Raw genomic sequence first — 17,520 nt, 5'->3', positions numbered from 1 at the left:
TTCCTTTCAAACAGAAAGAGCAAGGATAAATTAGAGATGTAAATTATGTATAAATTTCAAGTTCTTTTGTAAACATAATATTTATGGACTGGGATATGGCAATATATTTTTTTATACACTCAAATTTCATTGCCTTTTATTTAAGCAAGTACAAGGTCAGTTTATGTATCTTTTTTTTTTTAGAAAGCTATTACATTCGTTTATGGTAACCTGCAAAAAAAGCTGTGCTGATAATGTCGTGGATAAAGCTCACGTTCAGTGTATTGTCAGGTACTTGGCTGATCTTGTGTAGCCATAAATGTATGCAGTCTGAAGCCGTAAATTTCACTTTTTTTTAATCGAAAGAATTATGTAAGATCAGTCAATTGATGATCTGCTCAAAACCACAGTAATTGGTTACATTGTTTTAAAAAAATGTGATTATTGGTTGGTGGGAAAAAAAAATCTTTCATTATTTAAACATTAGAGCTCTTAAAGCCTATTCACTATTGTTCAGCCAAATGTTATCCTCTCCTTTTTCTGTACTTGTATGGCAAGCTGCCAACTCTGTCCGTCCCCCCCTCAAGTTACGTTCTGTTTGTCCTAGTTGCCTGGAGCAGTAGCAGAGATGCATTAGAATATTGTGACCAAAAGTAGTCTTGACATGTTTTAGTGCTATAATTACAAGTGGAAAACAGGTGGAAAAGTTTTAAGATGTAGTTTTCTGACCTGAAAACTTGACATACTTTAACTGTGGTTGTAAATTTAATAGTAAACTTTGCTTAAAAAGGGAAAAATGCTGGAAAACAGTGTTCTCTGAAGGAGCTATGTGACTTTTTCTCCTTAAAACATGGTGCATGTAGACTTTCTATGGTAGTACGCTTTTAACTTGCATCTCTGAACACAGAAGGGTTGTTCCAAAGGTTTAAAGCCAATCAATACCTAAAAGAAATACCAATTATTAACAACTGATAATAAATGTATATGAATATTAAAATACAAAGAAATAAATTTAAAATGTAACTCTATAGACTGATTTAGTTAGTAAAGCTGAGCTTGTTGAAAGGGGGGGGGGGGGGCAAACCCAAAACAAATAACCCCCAACTCAATTAAAAAAAAGGCAAAATATTGAACTTCATGTTCAGTAACTTCTATTAGATTTTTTTTTTATACTGAAGTGGTCAGATGGTTTAAGAAATAGGGTTTTTTTGTAATGTGCTTTTGCTCCCCTGGAGAATATTTAATGAATTTGAAGGGTTTTGGTAAGCTATGCTTTTTCCTGCCCCTAGTAATTTGTTTTAGGAATTACAGGAATTGGAACTCAGTTCCTTAGTCTTTTATTCATTTAAAAATGATAAAAATAGAGGATGAAGGAATCTAATTGTAGAAGAATTGTTTCTATTTTTTAACACTAGTCGGATTTTAGAACAGAGCATCTGGTTGCTTATCCTAAAGGTTCCTGTAAATGCTTCAATACATCACTTCAGAATATTAGCTTAGGCTTTTAGAACACGTGCCTGCCTTCTGCTCACTGTGATATTTTCAGATATTTCTTGGACGTTGGGGCAGTAGAAGGGGTTCTTTGCTTTCTGGTCAACAACCAGTGAAATAAGTTGAAATTGCTTCAGTCTCATCAGATAATTTCTTTTAATGGAGACATGCACATCATAACCTTCACTTGCAAAATAAGCCCCCTTTTCAAACTTCATTTACTGTGTAGTCTTGCGATGCACCTGAACTGTGTTCTTAGCGCATCAAAATATGTTCATTATAAAAATTTATTTAAAACTATTCCGCAAAAAAGCAAATGTCAGTTGTGAACTTTTTGGTACCCATTTTGTTTAAATTCTTTCTTCTGAAGACTGCAAAGAAGATAAGCTTTGTGGCATATCCTGCAAGTAAGCAAATCTGTCTGCTCCGAACCCTTGCTGCGGGAGGCGTTTTCCAAAGCGAAGGGCCCTTCACAATGCGTGCTTTATCACCGGCTTTCTTGTCCACTGAAGGGCTGCTTTTTTCCTTTTTTTTTGTTGCTGGACTTCTTAACCAATGAAATGGTTTCAGTCTGTCTTTTGACATAATCTCAGCTTATGTGGTGTGTCTTTTGTTCCCCACACGCATTAGGGTTGTGGGAAATCTAAAGAAAAGCAGAACCTGTTACAATAGCGGGAATCGCTGGAATCACATTCAGTGTAATTCTGTGGCTGTTTTTTGTGAAGACTTTTCAGCACAGTTAGTTTGCAGATGCTGGAACAGTATCTGATGCTTTTTATTTCGTAACCTTGACTGATTTTGCTTTACTCCCTTTGCTGCCTGCTTTGCTCTGCTAAACTACTTCCGAATTAACGATGTAACTTGGAATAATATTTATGGAAGGCCCAGATACATGCAACGTGAGAATTAGTTGCAAACACTTTTCTGACAGGGAGTATCTTTGTACACCGGTACCGGAAAGGTTCATGCCAATTAAGATTGTTTGCTATTTGAACATTGGTTTTTTTGGTGATGTAAAACTTACCAAAAGGAGCTTGCTGCGTGATTGCTAAATACAATCCCTTCTTGATTACCTTTTCTTCTAAATAAACAAAAAAAAACCCAAAACAAAACCAAAAAAATTTATAAAAGTGCTTAGCTTTTCCTTTTGCTTTTCAACATTCCGTTTCATATTTTTGCATATAACTTGTATGCAGATACTAATTCTGCACAGAATTCTGCCTAGGTTATGTTTAATTTGTGAAACGCATTGCAAAAGAAAGTATATGTGGTTGTGGTTTGACTTTTTATAATGCTAAAATGTGAGATCTCAAATCTTAATATTTTGTCTGAATTGCCTCTGCAGGGGTACTTACAGACAATGCTTTCTCAAGAAGCATAATTTTTCTGCCATTTCTTGTGCACACTTTTATCTTCTGTCTTTAGTGTACTTAAAGCTGTGCTAGTTGATTACAGTCCTTTTTTCTGTGTTTCATTGTTCTGACTGAACAAATAGTTTGCTTTATCTCAATTCTATGCCTGGCTGATATTTTTCCTTTTCAGGGCTGGCTGTAGCATCCTATGAATTGCGTTCTACACAATGTTTTTTGTCTCTCGCTAGCAGGAAGAATTAATCTTTTTGTTCACTGATCACACTACTGACAGCAAGTTTGACTTGGGGATTTTTTTTTTTTATACGAAGCTTTGGAATTTCCAAATGTTGTTTGCCATAGAGAAGTGATAAAGACAGCAGAGGTGGTGAAGAGTTGGGATGAAGTCATTTGCCTTACTGGCACAAGCTTTTGTGTAGTTTGTTTTGTACTGATCTTGGTTAAAACTATGCAATTTTTGGCTGGGCTAGTTTTAACATCAGTAATTCCTTGACCCAGTTTTTTTCAGTGATACAAATCCATGTAATTCCTGTGATCTTCAGAAGAAAAATACCGTAAATTTTGAATAGTTGATTGTTTACAACTTTCCCAAATGCTTCAGTTAATGATTTAGCTGTTGGCTGTTGTAGAAGTTATGTGGTACTGTATCTTGAAAAAAAAAAAAGTGCCAAATGGTATTTTTAAGAGTGGTTGCTGAAAACTGTAATTTAATCTGAAATAAGGAAATGTTTTCATCTTATACTCCTGTTTGTGTTCCACTTCTGTAAAACTTGTTTACTATAGATTAGCTTTGGTGCAATCAATAACTGCTGCCTAAAGCCATGAAATAGACTATTTGCAATTAAATAATGTGAAATGAGGAATTATGTGCTGTAATACAAACTGTGTATGCTACATTGTATAGTTAATAGAGCATAATGTATGAATGTTTGAACCTATAATTTTACCACTTCCCTGCTGATTTCAGAGGCGTACAGGAAAATAAATTATGTGACATCTGAAATGGCTGATGAAACCTGTCTCCCTTTCAAACAGAAAGGAGCGTCCGATATCACTGGGCATCTTCCCATTACCTCCAGGAGATGCGCTACTTACGCCTGAAACTCAGAGAGAAGCGGGGGAAACGCCTGGGTCAGAGCACTGGAAATTCCACGAGCTAAGCCAGCCACGGTCCCACACAAGCCTAAAGGTGAGCACTCAGCTTGGCTGCCTTGTGCGTTAGGAGAAACTCCCATAAACAGGTTAGATCCTTCGTGGGGGAGAAAAGGGAAGTTGAAGGGGAGGAGGGAAAACCCTAAACCATCTTTGTGTAAGCCAAGTATGTTGCTTACTCAAGTGAGCTTTGAGGGAACTTATTTACTGGAAGAAACGGAGTTGGGGTTGCGTTTTCCGAATGAGTGGTAATATGGGCTAGTTCTCCTACTCACAGGAGTGGGTTTCTTCTTTCTGAGAAGCCTTTCCAAAGGTCGGTCACTTGTTCTTTACACATTAGATATGTAACTAGACAGTGTAAACAAGTCTGCTGGTTTAATATCCTTTTAGAAGGGAAGCTTTGATTACTACACGGGCAGTACTCTTAACACAGCCTCTGCCTACTATCAGGCGTATAGCGTAGGTATACCGCAGAGTTGAGAATGACCTAACTTTCCTAAATTAGCCTGTGATTATGATTTCCCTTACGTGTCGCTTGGCTATAATTCCTGCAATTGTTCTGTGTTCCAACAGTGAAAGGGTGGCATAGAACAAACTGCAGAAATGGAAAACTGTGGGAGTGGTGTTGGAGTGTGATGAATCTGGCAGTCGGGACTAGGGTGCACTAACAGCACAGCAGGAGAGGGATCTGCAGGGTGAAGAACCCCAGAATGTGTAAAGCCTCCCTATATCTTTATGTTGATGAGGTTTTTTTGGAAGACTATGAATGTACTTTTATTTCTGAAAAGGCATACAGCTGAGGGGAATTTCCTCCTAAGTGAACTTAAGACCTAGCAGGGGAATATTAAACTGATAAGAATTAAAAAAAACTATCCAGACATAATTGGAACCCAGACTTTTTTTTTTTTGCTTAGAGGTCATATGGAGATAATGGGAAGTGTAAGTAATGGTTAATTATAAACATATCAAAGTGACAACAGGAATTTGGATCTAAAAATTGTCACTTAAACTCTTGGCTAGGACCACTTTTGGATCTTGAATTTGTCCTATTCCCTTTGTCCTATGTCAATTAACATCAATAAATCAACAGACTTTAGGAGAGCTGACTGACGTACAACTTAAAAGTTATGACTAAGAGTAAGTGGAGAAGAGCTATAAAGGGAAGTCTGATCCCCTTTCTGTCCCCTCAGAAAATTATATTGGTTACTATATCTTGTCAAAATAGGCTTCTTGGTATAGTTCTTCACAAAATAATGCGCTGCTAAAAGAGAATTTACAAAACAGCACAGACTGTAATTTTTCAAACCTAGTTAGAATAAGTTCCTTAGGTCCAAAGCAGCATCTTTGCTTTTTAGCTGGGAATGTAAAGTACTTCTGAAGTGAACGTGTTGGATAACATGATATATTGGAGTCATAACTAGAATTTGAAACTTTTTTTCCCTCTAATACTTTTCTTTCCTCTAAGTACTTTTAACATCAAGTACAAGGCACAAGTAAGATTCTGCTGCTTTCAGGCATCTGTTTTCCATTCATGCATGAGCATTTCATTAATGGTCAGTGTTTCCTCTAAAAGCATCACAAAGAGTAGGTGTTGGAGAAACCCAGACTAAAAAGACTGGGTATCCTGTAGCTTGTACAGTAGTGACATTGCTGGATGTCATTGTTAAGACAACATACAATTATGTACCATTCATTCTCACTGCTTATTACTGCAAAGCATTGCAGATGAGCTACTGCTTCAGATTTAATTATCTAATTTTTAAACTAACTTTTCTTTTTTCAGGAAAAGTCTTCTGGCAACATTGCCAAAAAAGTCAAACTTGCGAAGTCAACCCAGCATTGACTTTGAGATATTTTGATTAATTCATTGTCACTTAATGGAATTGCATTTAATTTTCATTACTTCTAGAACAAACATTCATGATAGTTTAATCAGTATAGTTTCCAAGAGTTAGCTAAAAAAATACGGTAGATAATAAAGTCAGAAATGTAAAATAGATGGGATTATTTGAAATTCCTTTAAGGAAAGGACCGTTCTCTGCTGTTTTCTCTTGCACTATCAAGCTGGTTTTCTTGAGCTTTGTGTGTGAAAGTCAGTGATCAGTCTGTGCTGCATCAGTTAGTGGATGCCTTTTGAATACAAAGATGTAGAAGTGTTTGAACAGAGCCAACAGCTCTGTTGAGGTTTTATTCCCTGTTTGTGTGAACTCGGATTCCCTTGGTAAGGGATACCATTTTCTCCCTTCTGTATCTGCTTGCTGAAGTATGAATCATTATCCAGCGGCTGAACTTCACCAATTCAAAAGGCAATTGGGTAAATCGTGTAGCTTTTTTTTTTTTTTGAATGGACCTAACACCTTAATATGTCGTGTTTGCCTTGTGTTACTATGGGTAGGTGTACATGTTTTATTCCTTGAGAGGCATCTGTTAGTTGACTGTATTTCTGAATAACTTTTTCAGAATATCAAATATTAATAATTTGTTATTTTGGAATTTACTAAAAAAGGATGAAAACTGGAAGTAATTGATAGGCAGGTCTTGAAAGTGCTGAATTTTGTTTCTAAGGCTTGCAAATTCCATGTGGGGATGTCACTATAGGATGCAAGCTTTTCATTTATGCTGATGCACATAAATGTGTGTTTTCCCCCCTGTGACCTCACAAATTAAAATCTTATCTTGCCAGGAAGTTCCAAAAGTAAAAATTTAGAAATTACAATTCTTAGTAATCTTACACTAAGTACAAATGAGAGAATGTGTGTCTATATGCAGGTCTCTCTTGTATTTTTTAAATAACCTTAAAATTCAGTTTCACTTCCTTCTCAAAAAGGGATGCTAGCAGTACAATGAATTGATGCTTCACAAAGTCTCTAAATTTGCTTCATTCTTGACAAGTTTTGGTTTCCTGAGCTAACAGATATGTCCTCTTTAAATGTCACAGACTTGTCTAGGAGCCTTGCTTTCAGCTCTGATTCCCAACCAAAACCCTAAAAGAATGTTTTATTAAAACTTACCATTCTGCCTTCATTTTGCACATACCGGTCTCAGTGTTTCATCTTGATTTTTCCCAAGGAGATTCCTCTAATGCTGTATGCTAGAAAATATTGGCCTAAAGAGTCTAATTTGTTTTCATACCTGCAGTGAGATCTTGTTCACTGTTACGTGCTATTTAAGTCATAGTTAAGACGTCTGGATGCTGGTATGGCTCTGGTCATGAATGAGGGGTAAAATGTGAATGAAAGGAGACAAGGTCCAGAAAAGGGCTATTAGTATTACCAGTATTACCTCTAGTATTACTACTAGAGGTAGTAGCCTCTAGTTTTATCAAACACAGTCTAGCCTGCCCTCGAACACAGTGCCTGATGCAGCCCTGTCTGAGTAATGATCGTGAGTCCCGCAGCTGGATTCATAACCACACTTGTGGTTCTTCATGCAGCGTCACGGCAATGTAAACTGGTGCCAGGAATCAGCTTCTAAGGAGGAGCTATTTACTGATGTTCCATAGTTGATCTGGAATCTGACTGGACAAGCAGTCACTGCTGTTCAATGTCTCGTTCTCAATGTCATCCAGGGCTTACAGTTCCGACTGGAAAGCACGTAAAAACAGTTTGAGTGAAGTGCTTGCAAATACTATACTTTTATATTGGTTAAATCCATGTTCTGCATCAGTGCCTCAATGTCTACTTTTTAAGAAGGTGTTTTAAGATATTTAAGAATTTGGCAGTACTCGCCTAAAGTATTCTTTCCATTCCTGTTTCTTTGCATATGCATATTCTTCAGTAAAACACAATTTTGGTGTTTGTTCTTTAGTTTATATGCCTAACTCTTCTAATAATACTTTAATTTGTGTTCATTTTTTTAATGGTAATGTTCAATTTTAGGATGAGCTTTCTGATGTTAGCCAAGCAGGCTCAAAATCTACTACTCCAGCATCCACAGCTGCTTCAGATGTACCTGTACTGCCTGCTGAAACTCCTCAAAAGGAAGATGTTGAAGGGCTTGCAAAGGACACAGATATGCCGAATGAGAAGCTGGACATAAGCAAGAATATTGAAGTACAGGTAGCTCAAGAGACAAGAAACGTGTCCACTGGTGAGCTGCTTTAACTTTTTAGTATATGGTTACTATGGGCCTCATATTTAATCTGTTATGAAATATCTTAGTTGTGCCACAAATGAGAAATGTCTTTTTACTCAATATTTTTAGGAGTACAGAATATTGGTAAGAGATACAAGTCTGTTGTTTATTGGTGGCTTTAGTCCTTATTTTTCTAGAATTGGAATTGTTTATGACATTTCCTTGTAAACAGCAGAAGTGGCACTCATCTAGACACAAAAAGTCATGAGAAGAGAGACATCTGCTTGGTTTCGATCGCAGAAATAGTGGGAAATAACTACTGTTGGATGACTTAAGTTAAATTCAGGAGAGACTTAAAAATTCCAGTGTCTGTACTAAAGTATCAAAATCCATAGGTCTTCTCATTTCATTACCTTGATAAGTCTTTGAACAGGAGTCTATTAATTTGGTGATCAATTAACAACTACTACATGTAGATAATGTCATATGTCACAGTGACTTTTGTTTTATGGAGACATACCACTTGCTTTTCCCTAGGTGGAAATGAAAATGAAGAAAAATCTGAAGTTCAGGCAATCATTGAGTCAACTCCAGAGTTGGATATGGATAAAGATCTCAGTGGATATAAGGGTTCCAGGTAAGTTGTGTGTTGTGATTGGAGTAGGAAGACCAATTTTAGAAGGTACCAGGCTTCGGTTTTGAACTCATGACTTGTTTAGAAACTTTACCGGACTGAGATCATGCATTATATAATGAATCTCCTACTTCTGTGACCCTACTTCCCCAAATTCCTCAGGAGTTTTTAAGTGCAACAGCAGTTCTTCATTCTGTTGCTATACCTGATGAATGTTCAGGGTACTTCGTATTACAGCAGACTTAAGAATGCTTAAATATTCTTTCCATGTTTCAAGCAAAGGGTCTATACCAAGAGGCCTTTTCTTCCTAGATGAAGGTTTCAAGGTACTGGCAGTTTCCAAGCTGGGCCCTTGTGTTTTCACCCATATCTTTAAAATCTGGATTTATGACTGGCTTTGCAAATGTTGCAGCATTTATTTATCACATTCTGGTGGTGGAATCCCAGTGTTGGCAGAATGCTTTTGCCTGAGTCTGCTTCTTTGCAGGCTTTTGCTTGTGAAGGATAACGTTTCTTTCAAAAGCTCTAAAGCCCCATAAAAAATAAACAGGTGCTGTTTTAGTAGCGGGAGGAGTACCTGATCTTCTAGGCAAGTCCTGAACAATTTAGGGTCTAGCCACAAGTCCTTCAAATACATTGTGTTTCATTCTTGTGATCAGATGGAAAAATGACCTTGTATAGTGAATGTTAATGGCGTAAGATCTTTGTGTGAAAGAAGCCCCCTTTCTGGCCAGAGGAATACTTTGATCTCTATTTGGTTCTCTTGCGTTCTTGTTATATTAAATGACTTCCAGTTTGGCTGAGCTGTCTGCTCTTTAAGTGTTTGGGCTGACTAAGTCCTGACGGGGCTGAATTTCTATACGCCAAAACTTGATATGCTTTAATTTATTAAAATCCTGACCAGCTCAAAATCAGCAGCTACCTCAAGTTTGGGATCTTGATGCCAAAGTAGTATTTGAAAATAGAATCTAGGACTCTAACTGAAAGCTCCTGAAAATTTTACTTCTGTTTTTTTTTGGGGGGGATAACAAATGAACTACTGGTAAAAACACAGAGAAAACTTTCTTCAATGTGGGAATGTTTTCTTTCTGCTTTTTTATGTCTTGTTTTAATCCTTTGAATAGCACTCCTACCAAAGGCATAGAGAACAAAGCATTTGACCGTAATACAGAGTCACTCTTTGAAGAGCTGTCATCTGCTGGTTCTGGCCTAATTGGAGATGTGGATGAAGGTGCAGATTTACTGGGTAAGAAAGGTTATTTAAAGAGGAATTTTCCTTGTTAGTGGAGTGCTTAATTATCCTTGCTGGATTTACTGTTAGGATTCATTTGCATTAAAATCTTTTGAGTATCATCGTAAGGTGGTTATTGGAATGCAAAAAACAGGAGAAGGTGTTTGTTCTTTCAATATAATGATATCGGCCTTAATCTTTTGGGGCTGTTCTTATGCTATTGTCTATTTCAGTGTTCCCTATTTGTTCTCTGACACAAGGATTTTTATCTTGAGCGAGGGTTTTTTATCTTGAACTAGTTTTAGGTAGTTTAATTCAGATTGTGCCCAATCTGTAATGGCCTGGCTTTATCACCTCTCTATGGAATTTAACTTGTAAGAGAGAATTGCAGCAGAATGCAATGGTGGTAATTTGAGAATCAAACCATTAATTGAAAGGGGAGGGAGAACCCACATTTCTCTTGCCCCGAAGCAGCTTGCTGCTACTTTCGTGCTGACTGAACAAAATGTAAGTTTTGGGAATATGAGTTGATCAGGAGCAAAAACGTCATTAAAAGAAGGATCTTTCTGTAACAAGATATTTTTGGCCATATCGGTGTTCAGGCCTCATTTTGAAATAATGAAAGCTGGTACTATGGAGTGTATAAAATGCAGATGCAACTCTTTTATGTTTTAGAAATGGGCTGTATACAGAAAATCAGCAGTTTCTTTGTTTCTGTTGTCTGACCTGGCAAAAATACAGATTTTTAGTAGTATTCCTTAGAAGTGTTGTGTGTGCAGTCTGGATTTCTGGTTGTTCAGTGTTCCACCAGAAGCTTTTTTTTTTACATCCAGTAGGTGACATTTCTGCAAACTATTACTCGCTGGGAGTAATGGGCCTATCTCCAGTCTGAGAGATGGTTTTTCTTTGTTGTCGCTCCCTGCTGCTTTGAATCCTGCGCAGTGAGGACCACCGCATCCTTGCTGGAACATACTTCATCCAAAACTCTTGCACTCTGTTGTCACAGGGACAACTAATGACACATTCTGCATGCAAAGATACAGATACTGGAGAAGTATTAACATATAGCAACTTCTGTCCCTTAGCTACATGATAAATTGTTTAAAGAAATCAAATTACACTCAGGACTTCCTGATAACAGATGCTTTGTTTTCCATGAGCAAAAATAATATACTTTTTAGTATACCGTATCAAAAGTTTGTCACTGACTTCATTACCATTTTCTGTAAAACTACTGCTAGAAACACCGGTGTGTGCAAAATGAACACATTGTTATAACTGCATTTGTTACGCAGAATGCATTGGTCTAAAAGTTTTACTATAGAATCGTGATTTCACTTTGAGCACAACCATAGTCCAAATTACTCTGTTATGTAAAAGCCACATCTGCATCCAGGATAGTCGGTATGTTTCAAGCCTTTGGATCTGTTCTAAGTGAGCATTAAATTTTAGTTTGGAGTTCTGTAAAAGTAGTTAATTGGGATTCTCTAATCTGTTTTCTCTTGGGCTGCATACCCAGGGGAATATTCTGGTGTGTATGCTTTTTTAAAAAAAATTCTTTGAAATCTGTTGCTTCTACGGTTAGGCGTTCTTGGCTGCTGCTCTCATAAAATACATTCTCTGCATTTTTTTTCCCTGCTTGATAACTTTTTTTCTTTGCCTTTGCACTCTTGGCTTTCTAGTTTTTGTTCTTGCATTATAAAGGATCCTGAAACCTGTTGGAAGTGATCCTAGGTACTTTTACCTGTGAATACTGAAAACATTTAAAAAGCAATAGCCGCTTGAATAAAACCTCTTGATGACTGTAGTGTAGGCGATTTCTCCAGATATTGATAAAGTAACAATAGCTGATTTAAGTTCCTTCACTTTTAAATGTCATTTACTTTTAATCCAAAACCCAGAGAGAGAAGTTCCAAAAGAGGGAACTTTGACTTGCATGTCTATTTTTAGATACTTTTTTTGTTATCCAAATATCTTCTAAGTCTTCTGTTACCAGAGTTGCTTAGAAGATTGTGGTCTTAGAGTATTATAAAAGGTCTCCACCATTAAGATACCTTTTTCATTTGCTGTGTTAATCTTGAATTAGCATAACTTCTGCCATTATCAGTGTGGTAATTATTTTGCTGTGCAAGATGTAAAATAATTATTTTCTGCCTGAAAGTTTATCTTTTTAAAATCCTGCAAATTATATTATTTTAGGCATGCAAACAATAGGGTGAGAAATTATTTTCCAGAAATTTAAATAATATTGAAGTGGTTACATGGAGAGTTAAGATCACTTTTTTCCATAGTAGCATATTAATTTGAAACTTTTACTGAATGGCTTAGCATTTCTTCCAAGTACTGTGCTTCTAAATTATTTCACAGAAAATGAGATAGACTTTTATTGTTACTGATTTTATAAGAGGTCTAACCAATAGGAATGGTTGTGACAAACTTAACTTTTTTAACATCTGTCTTTCGTATAAATCCTGCTTCTAATCACATCACATTCCACTTCAAATTTTTGGTGATGGCTTTGTTTTAATTCACTCTTACTTCATAAGTCTAAATATTTTATTGCTCTTCACTCATACCACACCTTACATGAAATGTTTCTTGTTCTTGTTTTTGCTCTACATGGAATGCATGGGCTTTAAAGACCATAATTTCTTTGGTAAGGTATCATTTGCTCTGGGGAAATCTGCAGGGCTTTCGCAATCTGAGCTTTATAATTCAGCATGTCTTGTGTCTATAACTGATAACTTTTGTTTCTAACACTGTATAAAAGTCCAGCATTTTAAACTTAACTTCTTGTGGACTAATACTTCCCCAGTAAATGCCATGTTTGGTTTTTGACTTAGTGGTACTGTAACCTCTTCGAAATGTATAGAATAGGTGGAGGTAGCACTAGCCTGTGGTTAGCCAGGGTCGCCTTTAGGCTTTAACTGAAGGCAGATTGGGAACAAGGTGGAGGGGAAAGCTAACTGTAGAAGGTAGGTCCTGAAACTTCAGATAGCTTACAGTTTTTCTGACAAGTTTGTCATACTTAAAATTCAGCTGTTTTTAGAAAATGGCAAAACATAAGTTTTGTAAAAACATCCATTTTTATCTGCTAATTTCGTGTGTTTGTTTCCTTTGGAAAGGAATGGGTCGTGAGGTTGAAAACCTTATTTTGGAAAACACTCAGCTGTTGGAGACAAAGTAAGTGAGAATGTGTATGTAAAAAATACTGACCTTCTCTGTTATTGTAATGTCTTCGTACACAAAGTTGAAATTATACAAATATGCTTTCAGTTCTAAGAGTAGTGGTGGTATAAGTATTTTGAATTTGTAGGTATATTTGGCTAAATGTATAGCTTAGTTGGTATTCTTCTAGAAATTAAGGACCTGAGAAGCAAAAGCTGCTATTATCCTTGTAAGGCTACAAGAAATACAGTGCTATGTCCCAATGAGATCAACTCCCTGCCTTTTCTGTCAGAAACACAGCTGTAACTGCAGAAGTTAATCCATTGGAGCGCTGTTGAGGAATTCAACCTCTAAGCAAACTGTTCTGATTTATCACTACTTTTTTCTAATACAGAGGTGTGAATGTGTTTGAGCATTTGAGATTTGGGGGGAAAGGGTTGTTTGCCCTGTTTTAGAGAGCTCTATCTCTTTACGGCAGCTCTATGTAAGAAATTGGTAGGTCTTCAAATTCAAGAATAAAATTGGGCTGAAGCTAAACTGTGACACCATAGTCATCCTTGTAATGGTGTATTTTAAATGTTTGTGTAGAAATGCACTGAATGTAGTGAAGAATGATTTGATAGCAAAGGTGGATGAACTGACCTGTGAGAAGGATGTACTACAAGGTGAATTAGAGGCTGTAAAACAAGCAAAACAAAAGCTTGAAGAGAAGAACAAGGAACTAGAAGAAGAGCTGAGAAAGTAAGTTTAATTCCATGGTTGTGAAAAAGAAAGGGGGAAAAAAAAAAACCCCACTGTGGTCTCTAATGCAGCTATTTTTTATTTTGTATTTAGAGCTCGTGCAGAAGCAGAGGAAGCAAGACAGAAAGCTAAAGAGGATGATGATGTAGGTGTATGTGTGTTTTTGTATGTATAATCCACAATGGGACATTAGAAGCTCACATGTGTTTAGTGAGTGCTACTAAACTTTACTGCTTAATAAGTAGTGGTGAACTTCCTCCATGTATAGAAAAGATAGAAAATCTAAAGAGCACAAGTGAACTTAAACTGACCATGTCTAGTTTTCTTTCTTTCCTCTCTGCCCATTATTGTACGTCACATTCTTTTTGAAGAACTGTTTTTTATTCAGATTATACTACATACAAAGGATGTGAGGAGAGGAAGGTAAAATTGAGTTAGTTTTACAAAGCCCCAAATGATTTGGAATCTGGAATTGTGCCCTAAACTGACTCTTATCAGAAGGCAGAGGCTGACTCTGCAAGGCCCTACTGTGCTCCTTTGTTTGTCCTATGTTTGCTTTTTTGTGCGTTCAGAGTGATGTCCCCACCGCTCAACGGAAGCGTTTTACTCGTGTTGAAATGGCCCGTGTTCTGATGGAAAGAAATCAGTATAAAGAGAGGTTGATGGAGCTTCAGGAAGCTGTCCGATGGACTGAGATGATAAGGTAAAATGCTCTTTTAAAAATCTTTGACAGAACTCCTTGGATTTTATAAGCTTTTTAATTTTAGCTACAGAATGATCTGGTCAGTAGTTTGAGGCCTTAATTGCCCTTCTGCTTGTCTCCCCACATGCCCATGAATAAGTTTGTTTTCAAGTTATGTGCACAGAACTTAACTTATCAAAATGGGTTCTTGGTGAGGCCTCGGTGAAGATGTGTTACTTCATATGATGTGAAATAAGCATCCTTTGAAGAATGTATGTATTTTGGAATGGTTACGAAACTTGGTAATCGTAAATAACATTAGTTTGGTCGGCAGGAAAAATTACTGTGTGTATGCGTGCAAAGCAGTGGGCCCAGTTGTCAGCTGACAATTCCATGTCAAAACAGGAATAACACGGTCTTCAGACTGAGTGTAATCCATTTGTAAGGACTTGGGTTGTTGAGGAAAAAACACAATTTTAAAACTGTGCAAGGTTTGTTAAAGATAAGCAGTAAAGACGGTGATCTGGTCTAATGTGCATCCTGAATATTGAGTTGTCTGGAAGGTATGATTTAAAAAAAAAAAAGCCTTCTGCCTCGGACCTCAGCCCAGCTGGTCACTGTCACCCCCCAGCCGTGCCTGTGTCCAGAGGTAACGGTGTCATTTGGTGCCGCCTGCCGGTCAGGTATGACAGTGGCATCCAACTTCTTCTGTTGTCCTCGATACCTGTGGGCCATTTTGACTCTGAGCCTGAGAGGGGAAAAATGCATATGGCCAAGCAGATGTGACTTGCTTTTCTATAGCTGTTTCTCCTGTAGAAATCCTCTCCTATCTCTGTTAATGCATCTATGGCTTCAGGGATGATCACTTTATCATTTATTTACTGATGTGTTGAAGAATAAGAGGTTTTAAAATAAAAGGCAATGGTTGAAATATTAAAAAACAGGAGGCAGAAGAATTTAAAATTGCTTGCTGCTTTCTTCTAGCTGTTTCCATTGCAAAGTGTTACACAGACTTGTCTCTTCTGTCTGAAAGGCACTCACCAGTTGTGTTTGTGATGCAAATAAATGTGGATGATGTTTACTATGTAACTTCAGTTCATCTAGTGAGAATTTCAATATTGTGCTCTGATCAGAAGTGGCAATGTGAAGAAACAGGCTTTGATACTTTCAATATGTTATCTTGGTTTTTTAAATAAAAGGTACACACTGTTCTGTTCCTTTCCTTTTTTTAATTAATGCTTACTCAGTAAACTTGGATTTCGTTTCTTGTAGAGCATCAAGAGAAAATCCAGCCATGCAAGAAAAGAAGAGATCAAGCATTTGGCAGTTGTAAGTATTGAAACACAACTCACTGGCAAAAATAAAAAAAAAGACCCTAACCAGTTAGCTGGCACATTTTTGTATGTTAGCTAATTATCTTTTGGCAGATGAAGATGTCTTAACTGTTCTCCTCTTGTTACCTAGCATGCCAGCTCGGTAAGACTGTTCTTGAAGACAAAATGTATCGTAAGCTGCATCACGTAGTGAATGGCTGTGCACTTTGTGAAGTTAAATGCCAAAGTGCTGTAACTTTTGTCTAGCTGAATATGCACTGGGACTCTTGTTCTGAACATTTTTCTGGATTCTTTTTTATGATGAAAAATAGAAACCTGAATAGCTAGTGTGGATTGCATTTATTTCAGCTTCCTTTTCCTCTATGGAGTACGGCTTACTGATTGTTAAATTTTCCTTTCTAACTTTAAGCTCTTTAAATCTAAACCAGTGTTAATCACAACAAGATATTTGTCAAATAATCCTTTTGATGTTGTGGTTTGATAACTATTCTGTCTTTTAGCTTAGAAAATGGTGGGGTTCTTAAAGTGCTTTGTGCATGAACTAATATGCTTCATAAAACTGTCTTCTAGGTGTGATGTTCACATTCTAATTTTGTTGGTTCCCTGTAGACCTTCATTTGAGACGAAGACCCCATTAAATTTGATAAACGAGTGGGATAATAATTCTTTAAGAACTTTTCCTACTGACATGAATTTCTGTGCTTTGAGAGTGCTGCTGAGTGTGTGGTGGCTGCTGCTATGTTGGGCTCCAGTTTCTTAGTCTAACTGGCTTGAGCAGGCTAGCACATGCAGTGTTTTGCCTGCACTGTCAAATTTGGATGTGTCTTACAAATCTTAACTCTCATCTATCTTTTTTTTTTCTTCTAGTTTTAGCAGGCTCTTCAGTTCATCTAGCAATACAGCTAAGAAACCAGAACCTCCTGTCAATGTTAAATATAATGCTCCAACATCACATATTACGCCCTCAGTCAAGAAAAGAAGCAGCACCTTATCTCAATTACCTAGTGACAAATCTAAAGCCTTTGAATTCCTCAGTGAAGAGTAAGTCATTTTGGTTTTCTAATACTAGATATGTTCTATCAAGTATTTACTCTTTTAATCCTCTGAAATAAATGGCACACTGCTAAGTGAAGTATAATGTTCTCCTGAAGTGAATGTTGATACATACGAAATCAACATAGTGCAGACTGAAATGCACAGCAGTGGATGAGTATTCTGGGTACCTGGCAGTAGTATTCAGTTTGGCAAATATCATTGCCTTTCATAAAAGTGCATTTAGGCACAGGAGGCAGCACTCGGTACACTTTTATATGCAAGTGTTGTAGCTAAGCAGTAACGGTACAGATACTTTCACTTTAAGTTCAATGGAAAAATAGAACAACATGAGTCAGGCTAACGAGTATCTGTAAACTTTTTTTTTTCCTCCTGTCCTTTTTGGCAATACATCCTCTTGGTTTACAACTTCTAAAGCTTCTAGTAGAGGTGCATAAGCCAAGTTCATTGTCTTTAAGGATACTGACAATAGACTTTCTGGTTTTGCCTGTCTTTCCCAGGTCCCTTAGAAATAGCTCGCAGGAAACCTGGTGTTCTATAGGTGATGTGTGAAAAACTAGTGATCTCTTTGGTAGCCCAATGCTTCCACACAGATCTTGCCTATTGAGTTT

The 17,520-nt window shown here is 37.0% G+C and overlaps 1 protein-coding gene across 4 annotated transcripts in view; it reads left to right on the top strand.

Moving 5' to 3' along the window:
- The window catches only part of SPAG9 (sperm associated antigen 9), a 66,170-nt gene that overhangs the window by 28,930 nt on the left and 19,720 nt on the right, over positions 1-17,520 (top strand). For all 4 annotated transcript variants that reach the window (XM_076353755.1, XM_076353757.1, XM_076353758.1 and 1 more), the window contains 10 exons: positions 3,876-4,029; positions 7,871-8,081; positions 8,604-8,703; positions 9,825-9,946; positions 13,057-13,114; positions 13,688-13,840; positions 13,934-13,985; positions 14,413-14,543; positions 15,795-15,851; positions 16,724-16,897. In XM_076353755.1, the coding sequence (XP_076209870.1) occupies positions 3,876-4,029; positions 7,871-8,081; positions 8,604-8,703; positions 9,825-9,946; positions 13,057-13,114; positions 13,688-13,840; positions 13,934-13,985; positions 14,413-14,543; positions 15,795-15,851; positions 16,724-16,897 (1,212 nt within the window). The remainder of the gene's footprint in view (positions 1-3,875; positions 4,030-7,870; positions 8,082-8,603; positions 8,704-9,824; positions 9,947-13,056; positions 13,115-13,687; positions 13,841-13,933; positions 13,986-14,412; positions 14,544-15,794; positions 15,852-16,723; positions 16,898-17,520) is intronic.

Source organism: Aptenodytes patagonicus, chromosome 16, assembly GCF_965638725.1.
Source record: "Aptenodytes patagonicus chromosome 16, bAptPat1.pri.cur, whole genome shotgun sequence".
Lineage (NCBI taxonomy): Eukaryota > Metazoa > Chordata > Aves > Sphenisciformes > Spheniscidae > Aptenodytes > Aptenodytes patagonicus.
The sequence above is the reverse complement of the archived record's forward strand: the minus strand, read 5'-3'. Positions and strand labels throughout refer to the sequence as shown.